The sequence below is a fragment of the Microtus pennsylvanicus genome, chromosome 13, assembly GCF_037038515.1.
Source record: "Microtus pennsylvanicus isolate mMicPen1 chromosome 13, mMicPen1.hap1, whole genome shotgun sequence".
Taxonomy (NCBI): Eukaryota; Metazoa; Chordata; class Mammalia; order Rodentia; family Cricetidae; genus Microtus; species Microtus pennsylvanicus.
The window spans coordinates 42583952-42604436 of record NC_134591.1 but is presented as its reverse complement, the minus strand read 5'-3'; the positions used below and the strand labels follow the sequence as shown (position 1 = coordinate 42604436).

At 47.7% G+C, this 20485-nt stretch overlaps 1 protein-coding gene across 1 annotated transcript in view; it reads left to right on the top strand.

The window, feature by feature from the left end:
• The first annotated feature begins 262 nt into the window (after positions 1-262).
• Cimap2 (ciliary microtubule associated protein 2) overlaps positions 263-20485 on the top strand; it is a 28374-nt gene continuing 8151 nt past the window's right edge. Inside the window, exons 1-9 of the mRNA XM_075946342.1 lie at positions 263-318; positions 1632-1719; positions 2081-2245; positions 2428-2550; positions 4479-4616; positions 4698-4841; positions 6947-7108; positions 7954-8079; positions 10820-10953. Coding sequence (XP_075802457.1) covers positions 263-318; positions 1632-1719; positions 2081-2245; positions 2428-2550; positions 4479-4616; positions 4698-4841; positions 6947-7108; positions 7954-8079; positions 10820-10953 — 1136 coding nt within the window. The remainder of the gene's footprint in view (positions 319-1631; positions 1720-2080; positions 2246-2427; positions 2551-4478; positions 4617-4697; positions 4842-6946; positions 7109-7953; positions 8080-10819; positions 10954-20485) is intronic.

The following is a 20485-nucleotide window of genomic DNA, read 5'->3' as shown; positions in this document are numbered from 1 at the left end:
AGGTCTGCAGGATCCCGAGAAGTGTCTCTGGCAAGGCCGCACTGGAATATAAAAATGAACGAAAACGGCAGGGGGCAGCCAGCGCTGGTAAGGCCCCACGTGGCACGAAGCAGGTCTGTGCTTGCTGAATCACAACGCCCAGGTTGCGGGTTGCCTTGGCAGCGCGCGGTGTCAGGGCGGTGTTGTGTGCGGGGGTGGGGGGGATGGGGGGAAGGCTGGAGGCCAGGCTCAGTGGGACACCACGGCCCCCCCTCGAAACACCATGTCCACCCACCCAAAGTGGTTCAAAGGGGCGCCCTTCGGGGTGCAGAGTCACAGGTGGGGCCCAACTGCTTCCTGGTCTGGCACCCAGAATTCAAGGGAGTTCTTGTGGGCCCCACGAGCTCCTCCGCCACGGGAAAGGGAGGCCAATGCTGAGACCTGGAGGGGGGGGGGGAGGGAAAGAGGGCTGGGTCGCCCCTCCCCACCTCTCACTTCCCCCGCCCAGGCTCTACCATAACCCAGCCCAGGCTCTACCATACTGAGTCCTCCTCCTCCTCCTCCTCCTCCTCCTCCTCCTCCTCCTCCTCCTCCTCCTCCTCCTCCTCCTCCTCCTCCTCCTCCTCCTCCTCCTCCTCCTCCTCCTCCTCCTCCTCCTCCTCCTCCTCCCTCTTCCTTCTTCTTCTCTCCCCTGCTTCTCATTCTTACTGTGTAGCACTGACTGGCATTGAACTCACAGAGATCTGCCTGCCCTTGCCCTCTAAGTGCTAGGATTAAAAAAAGCACACACAACCTCCAACAACACCTGGCCTCCAAACTTTTTTTTTTGGTTGTTTGTTTGTTTCACTTCTGTAATAAGTTATTGCAAACTATTTCTAGAACATCTATGTGGCGTATTCAGAGATGCCACATGTCCTGTCCATGAAACAGCTGAAAAGTTCTGAATGGGTTTGCAGCCCAGGTCTCATTTCTCCTTCCTTCCTTCCTTCCTTCCTTCCTTCCTTCCTTCCTTCCTTCCTTCCTTCCTTCCTTCTTCCCTCCCTCCCTCCCTTCCTTCATTTCTTCCTTTCTTTCTTTTTTTTTGTGTGTTGTTGGTGGTGTGTTTTTGGTTTTTTGTTTGTGTTTGAGACTGAGTCTCTCTACATAACCCTGTCTTGAAACTCATTATGTAGACCAAGCTAACCTCAAATTCACAGCAATCCACTTGTCTCTGCCTCCTACATGCTGGGATTAAAAGTGTGCACCACTATGCCCAGCTATCATATTTCTTTATATTATATTTGATACAGTTTTACATAAATGGCCTATGTGCCACACATGGTTCTAGGATCTGAGGTCGCGAGCTGGTATGGATAATGATCCTATATATATTATTAAAAGTATATTAAAATGATACAAAGTATACACTGTGCAGTGTAACTATGCATCTAGAGGTGGGAAGGATAACAGGACTTTGGAGAGAAATGAAGCTGTGAGGAGAAGCAGAGCAGAGGCTGTGATGGTGATGGCCAGCGGCAGGAATCTCTGGGATGCTCAGTGGAGCAGATCCAAAGTCATGTCTCCTGGGAAGCCAACTCCCTTGTCCCCAGGGCTGCTCCAGCCAGGCGGGGACGCTAGCCACAGGGCTCTCAATTGGCTGTGTAACTCCCTAGGTTTGATGTCTCTGCTGTTTATCCCAACCAGAAGAAGTTAAGCACCTTCACAGAGGCCCCGTACTCCAGGCATCATTCTGTGGAACAGGTGAGCTTGCCTCCTCGCGTGGGGTCTGTATCCTCCTCCACCCACCTGTGAATGCTCCAACCCAAGCTCCGCTCCTACTAGGGCTTCAGGACTGGGGCGGGAAACGAGGTGTTAGGGGCCTCAGGCTTCCTTCTGCAGCTTCAGCGCCAGCCTGGTTCTATACTTTATGTCCCTGAAGTGAAACAGGGCCAGGGCCAGGGCCATCAGGGTTGACTTGAGTGCAGAGCCCTGGGTATCAGGCTGGGGGACTGTGTGGTTCCATTTCCAGGTCAAAGGTGACTTGGGGGAGGACTTGCTGGGGGTTGGGAGGGGCTAGATGGTTAAGACTGATTCAGTCAGCGCTGAGCCTGCTCTAATTTAGTCCCATATAGGACCTGGGACCTATAACTCCAAGGATACATGCTTCAGCAAGAAGTTTCTGGAACAGAAATTGGGCTCAGGCTGGGCTCGGGCCCAGGAAGCCACTCGACTAACCCAGCTACCCCACTTTCAGTACAAAAGTATCATGAAGGAAAGACAGCAGCAGGTGAGGCTTAGAGCATGGCCCTCCCCACCTCCAGGAACCAGGCTTCCTGTCCATATGGCTATTCCTTCAGAGTCCCTGTGGACACAGCTTCCTCTTGGAGAGTTCCACCATCCCTGGGGTTCCTTCCTGGCTGGACCTTCCTTGGTTCCTTTTTCATCATGCGGTCTCTTCTGTTGGGGCAGGTGCACAAGCTGGGACCCGGCTCTTACAACTTCAAAGACTTCTTAACCCAAATGCAGCAGAAACCACAGAGCAAGCGGGGGCTGCTCAGCTCTGGGGAGATGCGCTTCCGAGGACTCATTGGGGTAGGTGCTCCTGTCTCCTCCAGCGTCTGTCCCTTGCGGGAAGGGTTTTGCAGCTTGGATAAATTGAGAAGCCCCCTTCTTTGGGCCGGTCTCCTCCCTAGGCTTGGTCAGGCTCTCTTCTGCCTCACTGGCCCTTCTGCGCTCTCCTGCGTCTCAGCCTTGAGCCCAGTGGCTGTGAGATCTTCCAGAACGGACAAACGTGGTTCACCTCCAGGTCTCAGAAGAAACCTGGAATATATCAGAAGCTCAAGAAATGTATCCAGTCTGCCAGCGAACCAGGAAATGATGACTAAGCAACAACAGAATGCCAGTACTGAACTAGGCCTTGAGAGATCTGACAGAGATAAATACACACCCAGGGACACAAACCCCAGTATGAAGAAGGACATACATAGCTGGCCAGAGTTTTAAGGGGGAAATGACACAAGGAAGGAGCACTGTGGAGTGATTCACAGACAGCAGTTTGGGGCCCATAGGTCATAAGCAAAGGGAACTCATGATACCTGATTCTTGCCTAGAACATTCCTGGGGATGGGAACAGTATAGGCTAGGGACCTGAGATGGGGATACACTTGGCTAGTTCAAACAATAGCCAGGCTGCAGAGAGCTGGTGAGGTGGGAGATGAGGGGGTTCGGAGTGAAGTCTGTGAGGAGGGCCTTGCAGCCCAGGGAAGACCTTCAAGTGTCCTGCTAGGGGCTTTGAGAGGACACTGAGGTCTGGGGAGGCCAAGGACTTGACTGACCGCTGAAGGAGCTCCTGGAGGGAGGGCCCAGTGCATCTTTTCAATCTGACTTTTAGAGACAAGCTTCCTGCGTGTTGATTGCGGGGGGGGGGGGGGGGGGGAGCGGGGGGGTACGGTCGGGGGGTGGGGTGGCGGTACTGACTTGCTTTTTTTTCTGGCTGCTGTTAAGGCTTTGGAGCAAGTCAGCACAGTTAGGGGTCCAGTCTCCTAACAATGGGGTTTTCCCCAGAACACGCCACCTACACTCTGAGCCACGGGAGGAAGCAAGACCCATCTGATTTTTCTGGAGACAGACAGATCTTATCCTCATAGTGGCTTGATTTTGCATGCACAGGTCCCACCTCCTCTGCTAGGTCTGGCTCCCCTAGGGTTTGGTTGCTGAGCCCAGAGGAGAGGTGGGTTGCATCATCTGCGTAGCAGCAGTGCCCCCATGTGGCTAAAAGATGCATATCACCCAAGACAAGCTCCATCTCCCTGCACCGCAAATTAACTCTGCTCATTGCACTTCTAAAACTATCTAGAAGCTAATCCAGGCCTCTGATACTAGCCACAGTCACCTCACCCTCACTTGTGTGATGGGACCTACTAGGTGCCAGGCCCTGGGCAGAGGTCTTTGCAGACATTCAACTCTGTCATCATTCCCTGCAGGGAAGTATTAATCCCACAGACCATGCGGCTCAGAGGCCCAAGCTCCCCCAGCTAGGCAGAACCTAGGGTCCCCCAACCCAGGACTCGGGGTGCTCACCCATCCCAGCCTGTTCACAGCACAGTGAGGAAGCCGGTCACGGAGCTGTAGGTGTGGTCGACAGAATAGCAGCCTGTGTGTGTGCTGGTTAGGAGAGTGTGGGTCCCAGGAGAGATGGTGCCTGGGGATCCTTGCAGGGTTGGCATGATTGCACCACTGGAGGGTAGGAAGGGGAGTTCTGAAGGACGAAAACATTGTAAGCAAACAGAGCAGGGAGACCAGGTGCAATTCAGCAAGGCAGCAATGTAGCCGGTCTCGAGCTAAAGGTATGAGCCACGGAGGACACTCACAGGTGATGCCATGAGGCGGGGTGGGTAACACAGGCACAAACTGAAAACCTTGTTCCTCTTGAGATTCGAAACCCCAGGCATCTCTTCCTCAGGTGAACCAACACGAAGGGTGGGACTGACAATTTTGCGTTTCTATCTCCTGCCCTGCAGAACTATTATCCAGGCCCTGGAAATTATGGGGAGAAGGGTAACCCATACACACGGCTGGAGGAGAATGCTTGGAACCGCTCACATTCCGAGGGCCTTATGTGTAGGATGTCCAACAAGCCGCCACCCTTGTCTCACCAGGTAACTCCCCACCAGGCATAGGGAGGTGAAATTCCACCTTGGCCACTCCCCTGTAAGCACCTCCACCACTTTTGTCTCTAGGGCAGTGGCCTGGGACCTGGGACCTACACCATCAAAAGTGGCATCGAGAGCTTCGTGAACCGATCCACTGGTACTCGTGGCCCCTACGACATTTTCTCTGGTGAACGAAGCAAGCCTATGCCCTACGGACATTATGCCATGCAGGTATGTGCCTGGGTGGGTGACTCTGAGCTCCACTCCCCGGCAGGCAGGCTTCATAGATTAGCCACAGGAACAAAGTCCTGTGTGCCACATGTTGCTGGGAGGAGGGTTCTCCCCTCGTTGACTGTGTGCCTCTGCCAGGGTGGGATATAGTTCCCTGTGTCAGAGCAGGGACCTGAGCACGGTTTTGCACATCAGATCCTATGGTTTGTTCTCTCCTCAATACCAACATGGACTGCACATATACAGATGGTCCAGCATGCAGGGCTAGGTATGTCAGCTGCCAGACCTGCGGGCACCCCAAGGGTACAGTGTCTGTAAACATTTCCCAGCTCAGTTAGTGGCAGGGCTCTGGGTAATAGAGTCCCAGAGTGGAAGGGGAGAGGTGACTGAGGTAGCCTTTTAGCTTGCCAGACCCCTTTCCAATCCCCGTCAAAATCTTGCTACAGGATTTCATAGTTTTCCGTGTTTTGCTGTCTTCAGGATTACAGCTAGAGGGATCAAGTATGTGTCCAGACCTGTTTGTCCTGTCCCCACCTTGGAGTAGCTGCCTGAGCAGGGTTAGTCCAGTTCGCAGTCTAGTTGCAGGGAAATAGCCTGTGTGGAACTTCCAGTCGAGGAGAAAGAAAGGTACAACCAGCCAGGAGCAGAATAAAAACGGCAGCTAATGCGAGGCCACTGTGGTGGCAGACAGTGTTAGCAGCGCTTGGGAAGGAGGTGGGTGAAGCGGGAATACCTATGAGCCACGTGGTAAGCAGTCACTGTCCTGTGTCCCATGACGTGGCTGAGCTTAGGGCCTCCCAGATCTACCTGCCACTAAGGCCACGTGCCCAGCACAGTAGGGCCTTGGGAACCACCTCCCCCAACCCATCCATCTTCCCCATCCCCGTCGCTACTACAGCCGAGGCTGAACTTTTTTGTTACAGATTTTATGTTTTAGGGCAATTTTAGGTTCACAGCAAAATGGAGAGGCAAATAGGGAGTTTCTGCATCCTCTCTGCCTCCTGCGCCAGACACAGATATGCACACCCATAAATCTTTTAAAATGTGCATTCGTCTATTTATTTGGGTGTGCGGGGTTGGCTCATGGCATGCTTGTGAAACTTACAGGAGTCAGCACTCTCCTTCCACCAGGTGGGTCCCAGGGATCGAACTCAGGAGCTCAGGCTTCACCTTTACTGCGGGCTCCCCATCCCTCCCCCGCTGTCAGAGTCCCACACCGGAGTAGTACGTGTGCTAGTCCTGGAACCTCGGGTACAAGCCATTGTTACCACGGTGGGATTCTCTTCATGGCAGTCATTCTGTGGGCTGGTCTTGCCTTTTGTTTCGTTTTTCAGTTTTCTCTCTTCTCTCTCTCTCTCTCTCTCTCTCTCTCTCTCTCTCTTCTCTCTTTCTTCTTTCTTTTCTTTTATGTCCTTCCTTCTTTCCTTCCTCCCTCCCTTTCCCTTCCTTCCTTCCTTCCTTCCTTCCTTCCTTCCTTCCTTCCTTCCTTCCTTCCAACTGGGCATGATCTCATATGCCTTTAATCGTAGCATTCTGGAGGCAGAGGCAGGATCTCTGTGAGTTGGAGACTAGCATGGTCTGTACAGAAAATTCCAGGCTAGCCAAGGGTACATAGTAAAATCCTATCTCAAAACCAAAACAAAATAAATACCCCAAACACTCTATTTATTATGTATGTATGTATGTATTTATGCATACACCCTGGCACGTGTGTGGAAGTCAGAGAGCAACTCTATTGAAGCAAACGCCTTTCCTCACTGGACTATCCCGCCGGCCCATTCTGAAGATTTTGACTTTTGTGATTGGGCACAGTAGCTTCGCTAGCTGGAAGAAAAAAATAAAACAACTTTGCTCATACTTGGTTTTAAATATTTGAAACATCATTCCTGACTAGCACAGTGAATGCTCAGCAAGTGAGAGAAAGAAAAGAAGGCATGGGTAAAGGCCAGCTGGGTAGCAGTGTGGCCATGGTGGCTGGGTTCTGATTCAGGCCGGCGGCCTGCTGCCTGCAGAGTCTGGCCCCTCAGCGCTACTCGCTTTTCTGTGAGGGCTAGCGAGCCTGTGACCTTCCTGGGGCAATGTTTCTTTTCTCTTCCATTCCTCAGAGAAAGAAGTCCAGGGAGTTGACAAATTTCAAGAGCTTCGTGGAGGAACTCAACTCACGTCACAACAAGAAGCGTGGTGCTTTTTCGAAACTTCCCCGAGAACCGAAACACCCCACAGAGAGAATTTTTTGGACTACCCTTAGTCAGTACCCTAGAAATATGGTCAGTATACCCCACGGTCTGTTTTCTCTCTTGGAAGGCCAGGGAGGTTGTGGGAGGTGGGGTGCCATATCTGATTGCCAGTCTGGCCTTGCATTGGCTAGCCCCTTTCTCAGCCTCCATTCTACACCAGGCCTGTGGGTGTGGCTAGTGTGTGTGGCCAGTACTCGCAGCTGTGATTAGGAATACCAGTGTGGACCCTGTAGCTGAGCCAGGCCACCAGGAAGTCCCGGCTAGGGATGCCTTCCCATCTGCCCTTCCTCCCCTGGCCTTAAAGAGCTGGAGAATGGGCAGAGACTGGGCAGGACGGAGTGAGATAGGGTCCATCCTCAGATTTACCTACCTGCTCTTCCCAGGGAGGGGCCAGGCTCTGCCTCCTCAAGGCGGTCCTTTCTGGGGGACAGTGGCCAGTTCTCTGGATGGGCCCTGGCAGGGTCTGCCCCAAGGGAAGAAATGAAATAGGAGGAAAAGGGCTGGATGCTCTGACTGCCTGCTAAACACTGTCCATCCCTCTCCCATGGGAGGCTGGGAGGGACAGCACTTGCATATTAGACAAATGGAAACTGGGGTGCAGGACTTGAAAAGGGTTCCCCCTGTAGGGGCCAGGAGACCCCATATAGGACTAAGCTCTCTGACTCCAGGACCAGTGTGCCTCAGTCCCAGGCTGCTGTTCAGACCACTTCTCTGGTCATCTCAGGGGCTCCTGGGAACCTGTAAAGGGGCGTCTGGGTGGGGGTGGGTAGAGTGCGGGGTACTGGACAGATGAGGTCAGCTGCCATGAATCCTCAGTTGTTCTACCTGGGTTGAGATTTCTAGGGCTTCCTCACTGGGGCCTTCTTTACCCCTAGGATATAGCTGGCCCTGGTTCTTATCTTCCTCATGAGACGGAACAGAAACACGTCAACCGGCCGCCATTCCTCCTGGCCTCCAAGCGGTCAGGCAATAAGGCCTACCAGATGATTTTGGGGAGCTGGGTGAGTGGGTCTGGGGGGGCAAAGGCAGCTTTATGGGAGAAAGGCTTATTTGGCTTACAGTTCCAGGTTACCGTCCATCTTTGCAGGGAAGCCAGGGAGGGAGAAACTAGTCACACTGTGGCCATAGTCAAGAGCAGAAAGCAATGGGTTAACGCACGCATGCTTCCTTGTGTCCAGCCCCCTGTCTATGCTTACACAGTTCACAACCCAAACACGGAATGGTGCTGCCCACAATGAGTAAGCCTCAGTGAATGGAATCAAAACAACCCCCACAGACATGCCCACATGCCAACCTCATCTAGACAACTCCTTATTGAGATTCTCTTCTTGTGTGACTCTTGGGACAATTAAAACAGATTATCACACAGAAGCCACACTTTGAGAACCAAAGCCTTAAGAGGCCCCACCTACTGGACAGCTCTCCCATTCTTTTCCTGTCCCTGGGCAATGCTTCCCCTGTCTCTGCGCTAGTCCGTGGGGCTTCAAGGGCAGCTGATGGAGATGTTAGCTCATTTCTTATGCCTGAGTGAACAACGTCTCTTCTGTCCCCTTCCCGTGTGTGATGATGCCCTTAGTTTGGTAGTGCTCTCCTAGAACAGATTTGTTCCAGCGCTTGTGAATACTCAAGTCCCCATGCAGCTTTTTAGTGCCCATTTATCAATCACATTGATCCACTACACGTGCACAAATCCTAAGTGAACAATTCCATGAGTCACAAAATCGTCTTAGCCCCCCTGCCACACACGGGTCTTGCTTCCCGCCTCCAGCAGCACAGGGAAGCTTTGTCCAGATCTGAACTTGATGTTTTTAAGATCTTTCCTGGTCTGGGACAGTCACTGTTTGCCATGGTGAAAAAAAATCCCTGAGAAGAGTCAACTGAGGGAGGACCAGTTTAGTTTGGTTTTTGGTGTCAGAGGTTTCAATCCACCACGGTTGGTTCCATTCCTTTTAGGCCAGGGTAAGACAGAAACGCTATGTGAGCAACTTCCTCCAACTAGGCCTCAGCTTCCGGTGGCCATCATAATCCATTCACCACTAAACTGCACCACGAGCTGGGGACCAAGACCTTTGGGGGCCCCTTCATATCCAAGCCATATTCAAACCGAACTTCATATCCATGACACAGTCTCTCTGAGACACATCTTGCTTATAATTTACCTGCCTTTGCCTTTTAATCCCATTTCCTATCTCAGCACCCCACATGCCAACTTGTTCTAGACAATTCCTCACTGAGAATCTCTTCCTCGTGATTCTAGTTTGTAGACTGTCATTAACATCTGAGCTCTCAGAATCCCAAGTCACAGACGGCCATGCTGTTGTCACAGGGCCGGTGCCCGAGGTTCATTTCTGTTGCTGTGATAAAAAATCCTGGATACAGAGCAATTTAGAGAAAAAGCAACTTTATTTCAGCTCACAGTTCCAGACTGTAGTCTGCCATAGCAGAGCAGCCAAGATGGAGGGAGCTTAAAACAGCACGTCCATCACACCCGTGGACAAGAACGGAGAGAAATGTACACATGTGTGTTGTTCAGTTTATTTTCTCTGCTCTTGTACGGTCCAGGACCCAACCCAGAATGGTATTGGCAGGTGGGATCTCCCCACATTAATTAATGAAATCAAGACCATCCCCCATGGGCACGCCCAGAGGCCGACCTGATCTAGACAATCTGTTGTTGTCTAGGTGACTCTAGATTGTATCAAGTGACAGTTGAAAATAACTCAAAGCCAGCCAAGCAAAGTGCAGGCCAGTTCCCAAGGTAGGTCGGGAAGTCCTCTCTGGACACTCCTGCTTGAGAATGGCCTGTCCGAATAACCACCCTGAGGCTTAATATTAATTACAAACTGCTTAGCCTATTAGTTCAGGCTTATTATTAACTAGCTCTTACAACTTAAATTAACCCACTTCTATTATTCTATATTTTACCACGAGGCTCATGGCTTGTTACCACACATCTTGCTTCTCCATCAGGTGCTGGTGTCTCCCAGACTCTGCCTTTTCCCCCTTTATCTTTACTTGGATTTCCTGCCTGGCTCTATTCTGACTGGCTATTGACCAAATCAGATTCTTTATTAACCAATGGTAATAAAATGTATTCACAGCATACAGAAGGGCATCCCACGTCAGGCCTGGACTCTGATCTTATTGCCTCCTGTGCTTCTCTGTCATGACCTTACTATGTCATCTTGAAAAGTTATGTCTTGTCTCTGAGTCTCTCTTATGGCAGACACAGGGGCAGGCTGGCCTAGGTGTCATTTGAAGGAGAACAAACCAGGTGGCCTAGTGACTGGAGCTGTACCCTCACCGCTCTGGATGCCAGGAGACTAGAGTCCATGCTCCCCATGAAACTGATGCTGGAGAATCCTTCCTTGCCTCTATGCAGCTTTTGGCTCTCCTAGCTCATGACTGGACCACTCTGATCATACACTGATACCTCTGTGTATGACTCCCATCAAGTGGCTTCTCTTACAAGGACACCCATCATACTAGACCAGGGTCTCACCTGCAGCATCATGGCCTCCTCTCAACCCCTTATATATCTGCAACAGCCCAATTCTCTAATAAGGTCACAGTGTGAGACACTAAGATTACGGCTTCAGTGCATTTTTTTTTTTGGTGGAGGGGCGCAATTTGATTCCTAACAGTTGGGGGGTGTCTGGGGCCTGAAGGGAGGAGAAAAGGCCTGAGGGTAAGTTTCCAAGCCATGCTCACTAACATCCTGTTGTACTCTCCCTGGCACAGAACCCAGTTGGGGTAGGCCGCTATCTCAACACCACACTGATGGAGACCAAAGACACAAGGCAGCGATACCGCTCTCTGTTCCTGAGTGGACCCAAGCGCTACCCGCTAGACCCAACCCGAGACAGATTCTTGCAGTGAGTATAGCCGGGGCTCTTAGAGGAGGCTGAGGAGAGGTAATATGCCCCTTGGTGGTCTAGAGGAGGGGCGTGCTTGGTCCCCATGCCAACCACACAACAGAGACCCTTCAGTTTAGATTCAGTTTAGATCTCGGTTTAGCATGTACTGGCTATGTGAGGTGGGTTGAGTTTTGTGTCCTTCAGCTACTGAGTAAGTGAATGGCCGAGAAGAGGCAAATGGGGTGATTGGTCTCAGGTGAGGGGAAAAAGGCTACTTCTTCACTCCTCCACCACCTAGGTTTAGCCCTGGGTGCTTGCCTCGCGCAGAACCCCAGGCTCTTGGTGTCCACTGAGGGTTGGTAAAAGTCATTTCAGGACACTGTGAAGTCAAGCATGAGAGGCCCATGAAGGCCCGTGGCAAACTATGAAGAGGCCACAGACATCAGCTACTGCTGTGTTTTATTGATCTAAGAGGCCGTTGGCTAAAGCAGAAGCTTGACCCTAGGTATGCTTGAATCTGATGGACATACACTTTAAAATTGAGTATTTTCTTTGTGGGAAATTACGGAGTGGGCATTGTGAGGACCCAGGGGTGGGGACCAGGTGATTTGCTCATTTTTTTGTTTGTTTCTTTCCCCATTTTTCATGTGTGTGGATTGCATGAATGCATGCCTTTGCATGTGTGTGGGTGCTCATGCATGTGTGTGGATGGGCACGAATGCATGCCTTTGCATGTGTGTGGGTGCTCATGCATGTGTGTGGATGTGCATGAATGCATGCCTTTGCATGTGTGTGGATTGCATGAATGCATGCCTTTGCATGTGTGTGGGTGCTCATGCATGTGTGTGGATGGGCACGAATGCATGCCTTTGCATGTGTGTGGGTGCTCATGCATGTGTGTGGATGTGCATGAATGCATGCCTTTGCATGTGTGTGGATTGCATGAATGCATGCCTTTGCATGTGTGTGGGTGCTCATGCATGTGTGTGGATGTGCATGAATTCAGGCCTTTGCATATGTGTGGTGCTCATGCATGTGTGTGGATGGGCATGAATGCATGCCTTTGCATGTGTGTGGGTGCTCATGCATGTGTGTGGATGTGCATGAATGCAGGCCTTTGCATATGTGTGGGTGCTCACGCATGTAGAAAGCCTGAGGTTGACATTGAGATTCATTCTTGAGCACTCTTCCACCTTATTCATTGAGCCACGGTCTCTCCATCAAATCCAGAGCTCACTGATACGTATATTCTTGCTGGTGAGCTTGCTCTGGGGATCCCCACGCTCCACTGCCCTAGGTGAGTGTTAGAGGCAGGCTGCTACACCCACCCAACATGGGATTCTGGGGATCCCAACTCTGGCCCTCATTATTTTCTGGCAAACAAATCCTTTAATTGCTGAATCATCTGTAGTTTTTAAATGTAATTTTCAGATGGTTTTATTTGTATAAAAATAGTCTTGTGGCCCCGTCTTCCTTGGTTTGAACCTTTGTTTGGGGATTCTTGAGACAGGGCAGTGGGAAGTAAGAGTTTTAATAGATTTCAAGTGTGAAAATTCTGTTTACCCTCCCTGCCTTCATGGCTGATCCATAGTCTGACTGGAAATAACCAAGTTGGGATCATTTTCCTTCAGGATTTGGAAGGCTTTGCTAACTCCCAGCTTGGTTCTGAAGCCTGACACCATTCTGTCTTGTGCGTGTGACCTGCATGTTTCTTTCTGGAAACTTCCAGGGCCTTCTTTGTCCCCAGTTGGTGATGTGCTGTACTATAGTCTTTGTTCAAACACTGTGCTGGGCACTTGGTGTGCTTCTGTTGTCCGGAAGCTCAGGTCCTTCTCTGGGGAAGTTTGATTTTACAGTTTTGTCTGTCATGGTTTCTAATGTCCCCCTTTTCTTCTCTCTTTTGGATGTCAGATGTCTTTATTTGGCATTCTTCTTTTTTTGCCATGTTTACGTGTGGTTAGTGTGTGTGTATGGTGCATGCGAGTGTGTGTGGGCACATGTATATATGCAGGTGTGCATACATGTGCACATGTGTGTTAAGACTGAAGCTGACATCAGTGTGGAGGCAGAGTCTCTCAGGGGAACCTAGAACTCCTTGATCAACTAGTCTAGCTAGCCAGGTTAGCTCAAGGACCCCTCTCCCACCTCCCCTTTCTGCCTCCCAAGGGCTGTGATTATAGGAGACTGTTGTGACTACGTGGCTTCTACACGTAGTCTGAGGATCTGAACTCCAGTCCTTCCTAGTGTAAGGATGAACTTACACGTTGAGCAATCTTCCCAGCTTCTAGTTTCTTGTTTTCTTTTTATGTCTGCTTTTTCTGTCCTTCGTGGTAAAACTTCCTTGTCTTCGTTTTCTGGCCCCAATTCTCATTGTATTTCTAACCCCCGAGAGCCCTTCCGTCTGAGTACCACTTGCTCTCTTTCTTTCATAGTGTCAGTGCTGTGCTGTTGATGTAGGATGCTCTCTTACCTAAGGATGAGAGATTGTAGTTTTTCCTAAGCATGTTGTCTCCAGCTCTTCTCGGCTCTTCCTTTTCTTCCCCTGTTCACTTTTTTTTTTTTTTTTTTTTTTTTTGGATTTTTCGAGACAGGGTTTCTCCGTAGTTTTTGGTTCCTGTCCCGGAACTAGCTCTTGTAGACCAGGCTGGCCTCGAACTCACAGCGATCCTCCTGCCTCTGCCTCCCGAGTGCTGGGATTAAAGGCGTGCGCCACCACCGCCCGGCCCCTGTTCACTCATATTTGAGAGAAAAAACACTGCAAATGCCCCCGTGAGTCTCATGGGGAAGAACTGGCTGGATCTACCATTCACCTGTCATGCTGCTGGGGCTTTCTCTGGGACCACTGGGATTTCCTAAAGAAGAATCTTCCGTTCTGGGTGAGACTGGTGCAGCGTGAGTGCCCATTGAGCCACCCTACCAGCCCAAAATTGTTTAAAAATTAAATTAACCAGGCATAGTGACTCATGCCTCTAATCCCAGCACTTGGGAGGCAGAAGCAGAAGGATCTCTGTGAGTTCGAGGCCAGCCCGGTCTACATCGTAAGTTCCAGGACAGCCAAACTACATAATAAGAACATGTCTGGGGGAAAAAAAAACCAAAAAATTTTAAATTAAAAGATGCATTAGCATATGCTTAGAAAGCATAATATGACAAACAAGCAGAAAGCTTTTGTTTATCTGTGCCTGTGTGAGGACATGTGTGTGATGGGACACAGTTCCTTCTGCCATGTGGATCCTGGGAATTGAACTCAGTTCTCCAGACTTAGCAGCAAGCTCCTCTGCCTGCTGCTCACTGGTCAGAGCATCAAACTTCTGACTCCAGTTAAATCTAGAGAAAGGCTATTGGGTTCTTTTGCAAAATACTTATTTGTTTTTGAGTTGTCTGATTTTTTTATCAAAATTTTTTGTGTAGGCCTTTTATTTGTTTTTGTTGTTTTGAGGTAAGATTTCCTGTAGCTGAGTTAATCTCAAACTCAGTTTGTAGTGGAGGGTGATCCTGAACACCTGCTCCTTCTGTTCCTGCCTCCCAAGTGCTGGGATATAGATTATTATTTTTTTGTTTTGTTTTGTTTTTTTTCAAGACAGGGTTTCTCTGTAGCTTTTGGAGCCTGTCCTGGAACTAGCTCTTGTAGCCCACCCAGGCTGGCCTCGAACTCACAGAGATTCGCCTGCCTCTGCCTCCCGAGTGCTGGGATTAAAGGCGTTTATCACCACCATCCAGATGATATAGATTATTTTTATAGCCAGAAACAAAAAACAAGAGCCTGCAAATAGAGTAAGACAAGAATTCTTGCCGGGCGGTAGTGGCACACATCTTTAGTCCCAGTACTACTCAGGAGGCAGAGGCAGGCAGATCTTTGTGAGTTCAAAGCCTGCCTGGTCTACAAGAGCTAGCGCCAGGGCAGGCTCCAAAGCTACAGAGGAACCCTGTCTTGAAAAACCAAAACCAAAGAAAAGAACAAAAGAAAAAAAAGAATTCTTGAAATAAAGAGAACACAACTTAAGAGTTCTTTTTTCAGTGCCATTTCCGCCCAGAACTCACTTCATTTTCTTCCAGTCCTCAGCTTTCCAGTCTGTAAGGAGAATAATTTATACCCTACAGGGAGGGGCATAATGTAAAGCTTAATTATGGCTTGTGGATGATCCTTAGAGGGTCTCTGTTGGTGTCAGATTTGCGTTGGGGGCTTCTGTGGCATTGTTTAGGAAGGCCTCACTCCACCAGGACCCCGGGACTGGAGGACTGTGCCCCTCAAGTGGGGAGGTCAGCAGGTGTGAGAGATTTCAAATTTGTGCTTTTGTCAAGTGGTCACTCGTGAGGCCTGCTGCGTTCCATCCTGGGTGTTTCTGTTTTTCAGGTGAGTGGACATAGTCCCTCACCCACTGCAAATGTCATTTTTTCCCTTCCTCTTTTAGCCTCCACATTTTTGCGTTCTGGATGTCTCTGTTCATGGCAATAAGCCCTGAGTTCATGGAAGTGCTGCTTTTTTCATCCTTGAGAAATAAGAAGATGCATTTGTTTGATACAGACTCCCTTTCTGTCCAATCTTTTGTTCTCTGTTTTGGCTTCAATCTTCTGTTGGAGATTTTCCACGGTGTCTTATTGCCCCTTGTTTGGCATGCCTGTCCCACTAAAACCTCCTCAGGAGTTCCCCCTGCACTTTCTAGTAATTGATGCAGCCACAGAAGAACGAGTTTCAGTGTTCTTGATAAGGGTGTCTTCTAGTGCCATTGTTGCTAGATCTTTGTTCTTGGCTTTGGCCAGAGAAAGCTTTCTTGGGCTTCTAAGCCCAGTCGCCTAAGCTCTTCCATGTAAGCGAAGGGGAAGAGGTTAGAAAAAATAGGCAATCCTTCCATTTCCATTTAATCCAAATTTTACAACGTGGTGCTCATGGGGCCGCAGAGATGACTCAGCAGTTAAGAGCACTTGCTGCTCTTGCAGAGGACCTAGCTTTGGTTCCTAGCACCTACATAGTGGCTTATAACCATCTGTAGCTCCAGTTTAATGGGCTCTAACACCCTCTTTGGGAACTCCATGGGCAGCAGGCATACACATGGTATACATGCATGTTGCATGAAGACTCATATATAAAATAAAAACATTTTTTATGAAACAACAACAAAACCAACATGATGCACATAGGTTGTGTATGGTGGTGCATACCTAAAATCCTAGCATTGAGGAGGTTGAAGCAGGAGGATCAAGAGTTAAGGTCATCTTAGGCTATATAATGAGTTAATTCCAACTTAATTATACATCAAGACCTGATGTGAGATGCCCTTCTGTGTGGTGTGAATATGTTTTACTGGCTAATAAAGAAGCTTATTTGGTCACTAGCCAGGCAGAATAGAGCCAGGTGGGAAATCCAAGCAGAGATACAGGTGAAGACGAGTGGGGTCCAGAGAGCCATCAGAGCAACAAGGTGATGTACTAGAGAACAGGTAATGCCACGAAGCCACGTGGCAATATACACATTAATAGAAATGGGTTAATTTATATGTAGGAGCTAGCCAGTAAAAAGCCTGAGCCATCAGCCAAGCAATTATAATTAATAGTAAGCCTCAGAATGATTATTTTATAAGTGGCTATGGAGACTAGCGGGTGGGAGAGAAACTGATCCAGCAGGACCAGGCGAGACAGAGAAAACCTTCCAGCTACAAAGACCCTATCACTGAATAAATTAATAAATTAAGGAATGGATGGGATGGGATAGGTAGGTAGGTAGTTAGATAGATGGATAGATAGACAGACGGATGGACAGATGGATGGATAGATGGACAGATAGGTGAACAGATAGATGGATAGGTGGATGGATGGATGGATGGGTAGATGGATGGATGGATGGATGAACGGACAGACAGACAGATAAGAGTACTAGGCTGGTGTCACTGTGAATAGAGGGCCTCAGTTTCCAAGAATAAATCTTCCATTTTCAGCAAGCATTTATCTTGCTCTCTGCTTCCTGATTCACAGGCACCTCACACTCCCGCTGCCACAGAAGAGCTGTGGCACCATCATCTACTCATCATGATGGGCTATACCCCCAAACTCCCTTCTTTCCTCAAGTCACTTTTGCCAGGTATTTTCTTATGGTAATGTGCTGTAAGGAAGCCGCTTGTTTGTCCCTGGTTGCTCAGCTCCGAAATAATACACAGAAACTATTTTATTTAAATCACTGCTTGGCCCATTGGCTCTAGCTTCTTATTGGCTAATTCCTACAACTTAATTTAACCCATCTCCATTAATCTGTGTATCGTCATGTGGCTGTGGTTTACCGGGTAAAGTTCTGGTGTCTGTGTATGGCGGCTCCATGGCTTCTTTCTGACTCCACCCTTCTTTCTCCCAGCATTCCGTTTAGTTTTTCCTGACTACCTCTATTCCCTGTGTAGGCCCAAGACAGTTTCTTTATTAACCAATGGTATTCACAGCATACATAGGGGAATCCCACATCACTTCCCGATTTCTGTTTAAATAAAAAGGAAGGTTTTAACTTTAACATAGTAAAATTACATACAAAAAAACAGGTATCAAGCAAGAATTACAGTTACAATATTTATATTTACTTTATCATATATATCATAACCAAGGAAAACTATAATTATAAATTCTTCAATTCCATCAAAGACTCCAGAAGAGTATAATATTACCAAAGTAAACAGCAAGTCCATTGTAAGCTACTTCCAGAACTCTAGAATTGACAGAGAAATTTCACTGCCTGGACAGTCACCCAATGTTCTGTAACATTGGGGCATCTATCTTCAGCCTACAGGCCTGTAATATCCAGCATACTTTTCCATGAAGCAGGAAATTTCAAAGACAGTTTCGCCTATATTGGCACATTTTCTGTGCCCTGCAGAATGTCTAGCAGACTCTTTCATGAAGCAGGACCCCCGAAGGATTATCTCACCTTTAGGCAAGTTCAACAGTCATTTCTCTGCGGGTCCTGCATGTCCAGTTCATCAAGCAGTCCAGGCAAGAGCAGTTTCTTGCCCAAATGGCTAGCAATTTTCATGAGGAGCCTCTTTGATGCCCATCTTCCTCTTGAAGTAATTGGTGCGGCCAGAAGCAGATGTGTCTCACAGTCATGAAAAATCCTAAGTTCTTAAAACATTTTAAATGCCATATTCTGCAGTCTTTGAAAGGTTTAAAGAATACCTATCTATCTGAAATACATACCTGTCCATCTAGAAAAATCTAACTAACATGACAACAAGCTAGACTATTATAGGTGACTCTCTGTTAACCTATATTTCTTTATTATACATTACAATTTAAAATGAGCTGCACAATCACAATACCTTAATCAAGAGCAGAAATATATATATATATATATATATATATATATATATATATATACAATATAACAAAATTGACCTTAAGTTTGTATCAATAAGCCAAGATCCATACCCATGCAAATCTCTATAGCATATCCCCCTTTAAATATAAATATTTATGAACAACATTTGGGAATATGGGCATAGTTCTTCTCCAAACTGCTTCCTGACTTTTGTTGGGCAAAGTAATTTTTTGAGGGGTGTTCAAGGTGGCCTTTTAGGGGGTCTCGGTCCATCAAACCACACTAGTCTAGAATGATTCCACAGGTTCTCATCCTCTATGGAAACAAAAGAAGAACCTTTTTTCCAAAGCAACATATCCTTAGATCCATATTTTGAAATCAGGATAGCTTTAATACATATACATATATGTATTATTATTAATATTGTATTATTGTATTATATATATTGGTTTGGCTTAGCAATTTCCAGAATCAAATGTCTCTCTGCAGTCAAAAAATTCAAAGACAACACAAGAGTACACATAATCCAGACTCTCTGTGTATTTTCCATCTTTACATGGCTTTTCTTAGTCTAGTACTTTTTACTCCTTTAGTCTATGACTGTCTGTTTTTTTTAACCATTTATCCCTTTTTATAACGCTCTATACTCTTTTTCTTCTCTCTCCCAAGCCTACATACATTTTTTTAAACATACTGTGATCCATTTAGAGGTCTTTTATGTCTGAATCTGTCCTTATTGTAAATCTGTAAGCCTTTTCTGACCAGAAGTGCTTCTCAAAGTGTTAAGTAATCCCTTCTTATGAACTTGAGTGGCCCCGTCGCTAGGGGAAATACAGCACTGCCTGCTTGCCCCGCCCAGTTCAGCATGGCGGAGCAGAGGTCTGTTTAGTGCAAGTCATGCTCACAGCCCCACTTTTAGGCACACAATGGGTCTATGTTGCCATTAAGCAAGTTGTAGCACTCTGTTCACAAACCCCACTTAAATGCTCCATAGCTGGACCTCCAGAATCAGCAATGAGAAAAGTAACTATATAAAACATTTACAATTAAAACCACAGTGTTAAACATTCTCCAAGGCACCTACCTGGCTGCCGAGAGTGGGGTAACAAACTGGCACTATTCAGGCTTTCTCTGTATTCCTGTTTGCACTCAACTTCAGTCCCATTTCTAGTGGTGCCTGATGCTGCCAACTCTTTAGTCTTTTTGAGTAGGAAATTTCTTAGCTTTTCCCTCTGCTGACTTGGGGCTTAGATTCTTGGATCTTCTCCATTGCCACTCTTCCACCCACCTTTCTACATATGAAATACTCTTTTGCATATTGATTCTTCCATCCGTTTGTTTGCGTGGGTCTATGCTTTAAGAGTTTTGTTTTATTTTTGGAGAAAAGTTTATTATAGACTCACAGGTGGGAGTTTAAGTGGGAGAGAAAATGTAGTGTCATTTGAGTTAAGCTGGCATGCAGGTCAGCTGCATGCCTAGAAAGGAGGGAAACCCAATGTTATACGAAACAGCAGACTTCAGCTCTCTGGCCAGCATTAGCTGTAGGACTCTTATTTCTTTACTTTTAGTTTAGTGAATTTTTAGAAGAGAAAGAGGCTAATATATTATCTCGGTTACTTTTCTACTGCCGTGACAAAATACTAGGACCAAGACAATTTATAAAAGAAATCATCTAATGTGGGGGCTCACAGTTCCAGAGCTTAGAGTCTGTGACCGTCATAGTGGGGAGCATGGCAGCAGGGAGCTGGCATGACTCTGGAGCAGAAGTGGGGAGCTCCCATCTTGTCTAAAAGGATGAAGCAGAGAGCTGAGGATGGTGTGGGCTTTTGAAACCTCAAAGTCCACACCCAGTACATACCTTCTCCAGCTAGGCCACACCTCTTAATCCTTCCCAAACAGTTCCAACAAGGGCTATTCTCATCCAAACCACCACATGTACCCATTTATCTCATGTGAAGTATGATACAATTTCTGAATTTCAAAGGTAAAATCTTACTAGTATCATATCTAAAAAGACAGTATTTTCTTTTTTTAAAAAAGGCTTTTCTGTGTAGCCCTAGCTATCCTGGAACTTGCTCTATAGACCAGGCTGGCCTCGAATTCACTTGCCTCTGCCTCCCAAGTGCTGGAATTAAAGGTGTGTGCCACTACCACCCGGCAAAAGGACATATTTTTGAAGACTTTTTTTTTGCATTTCCTTTATTGTTGCCTTAAAAAAAACTTTTCCTTTGTTTGAATTTTCAATTAATTTTTCTG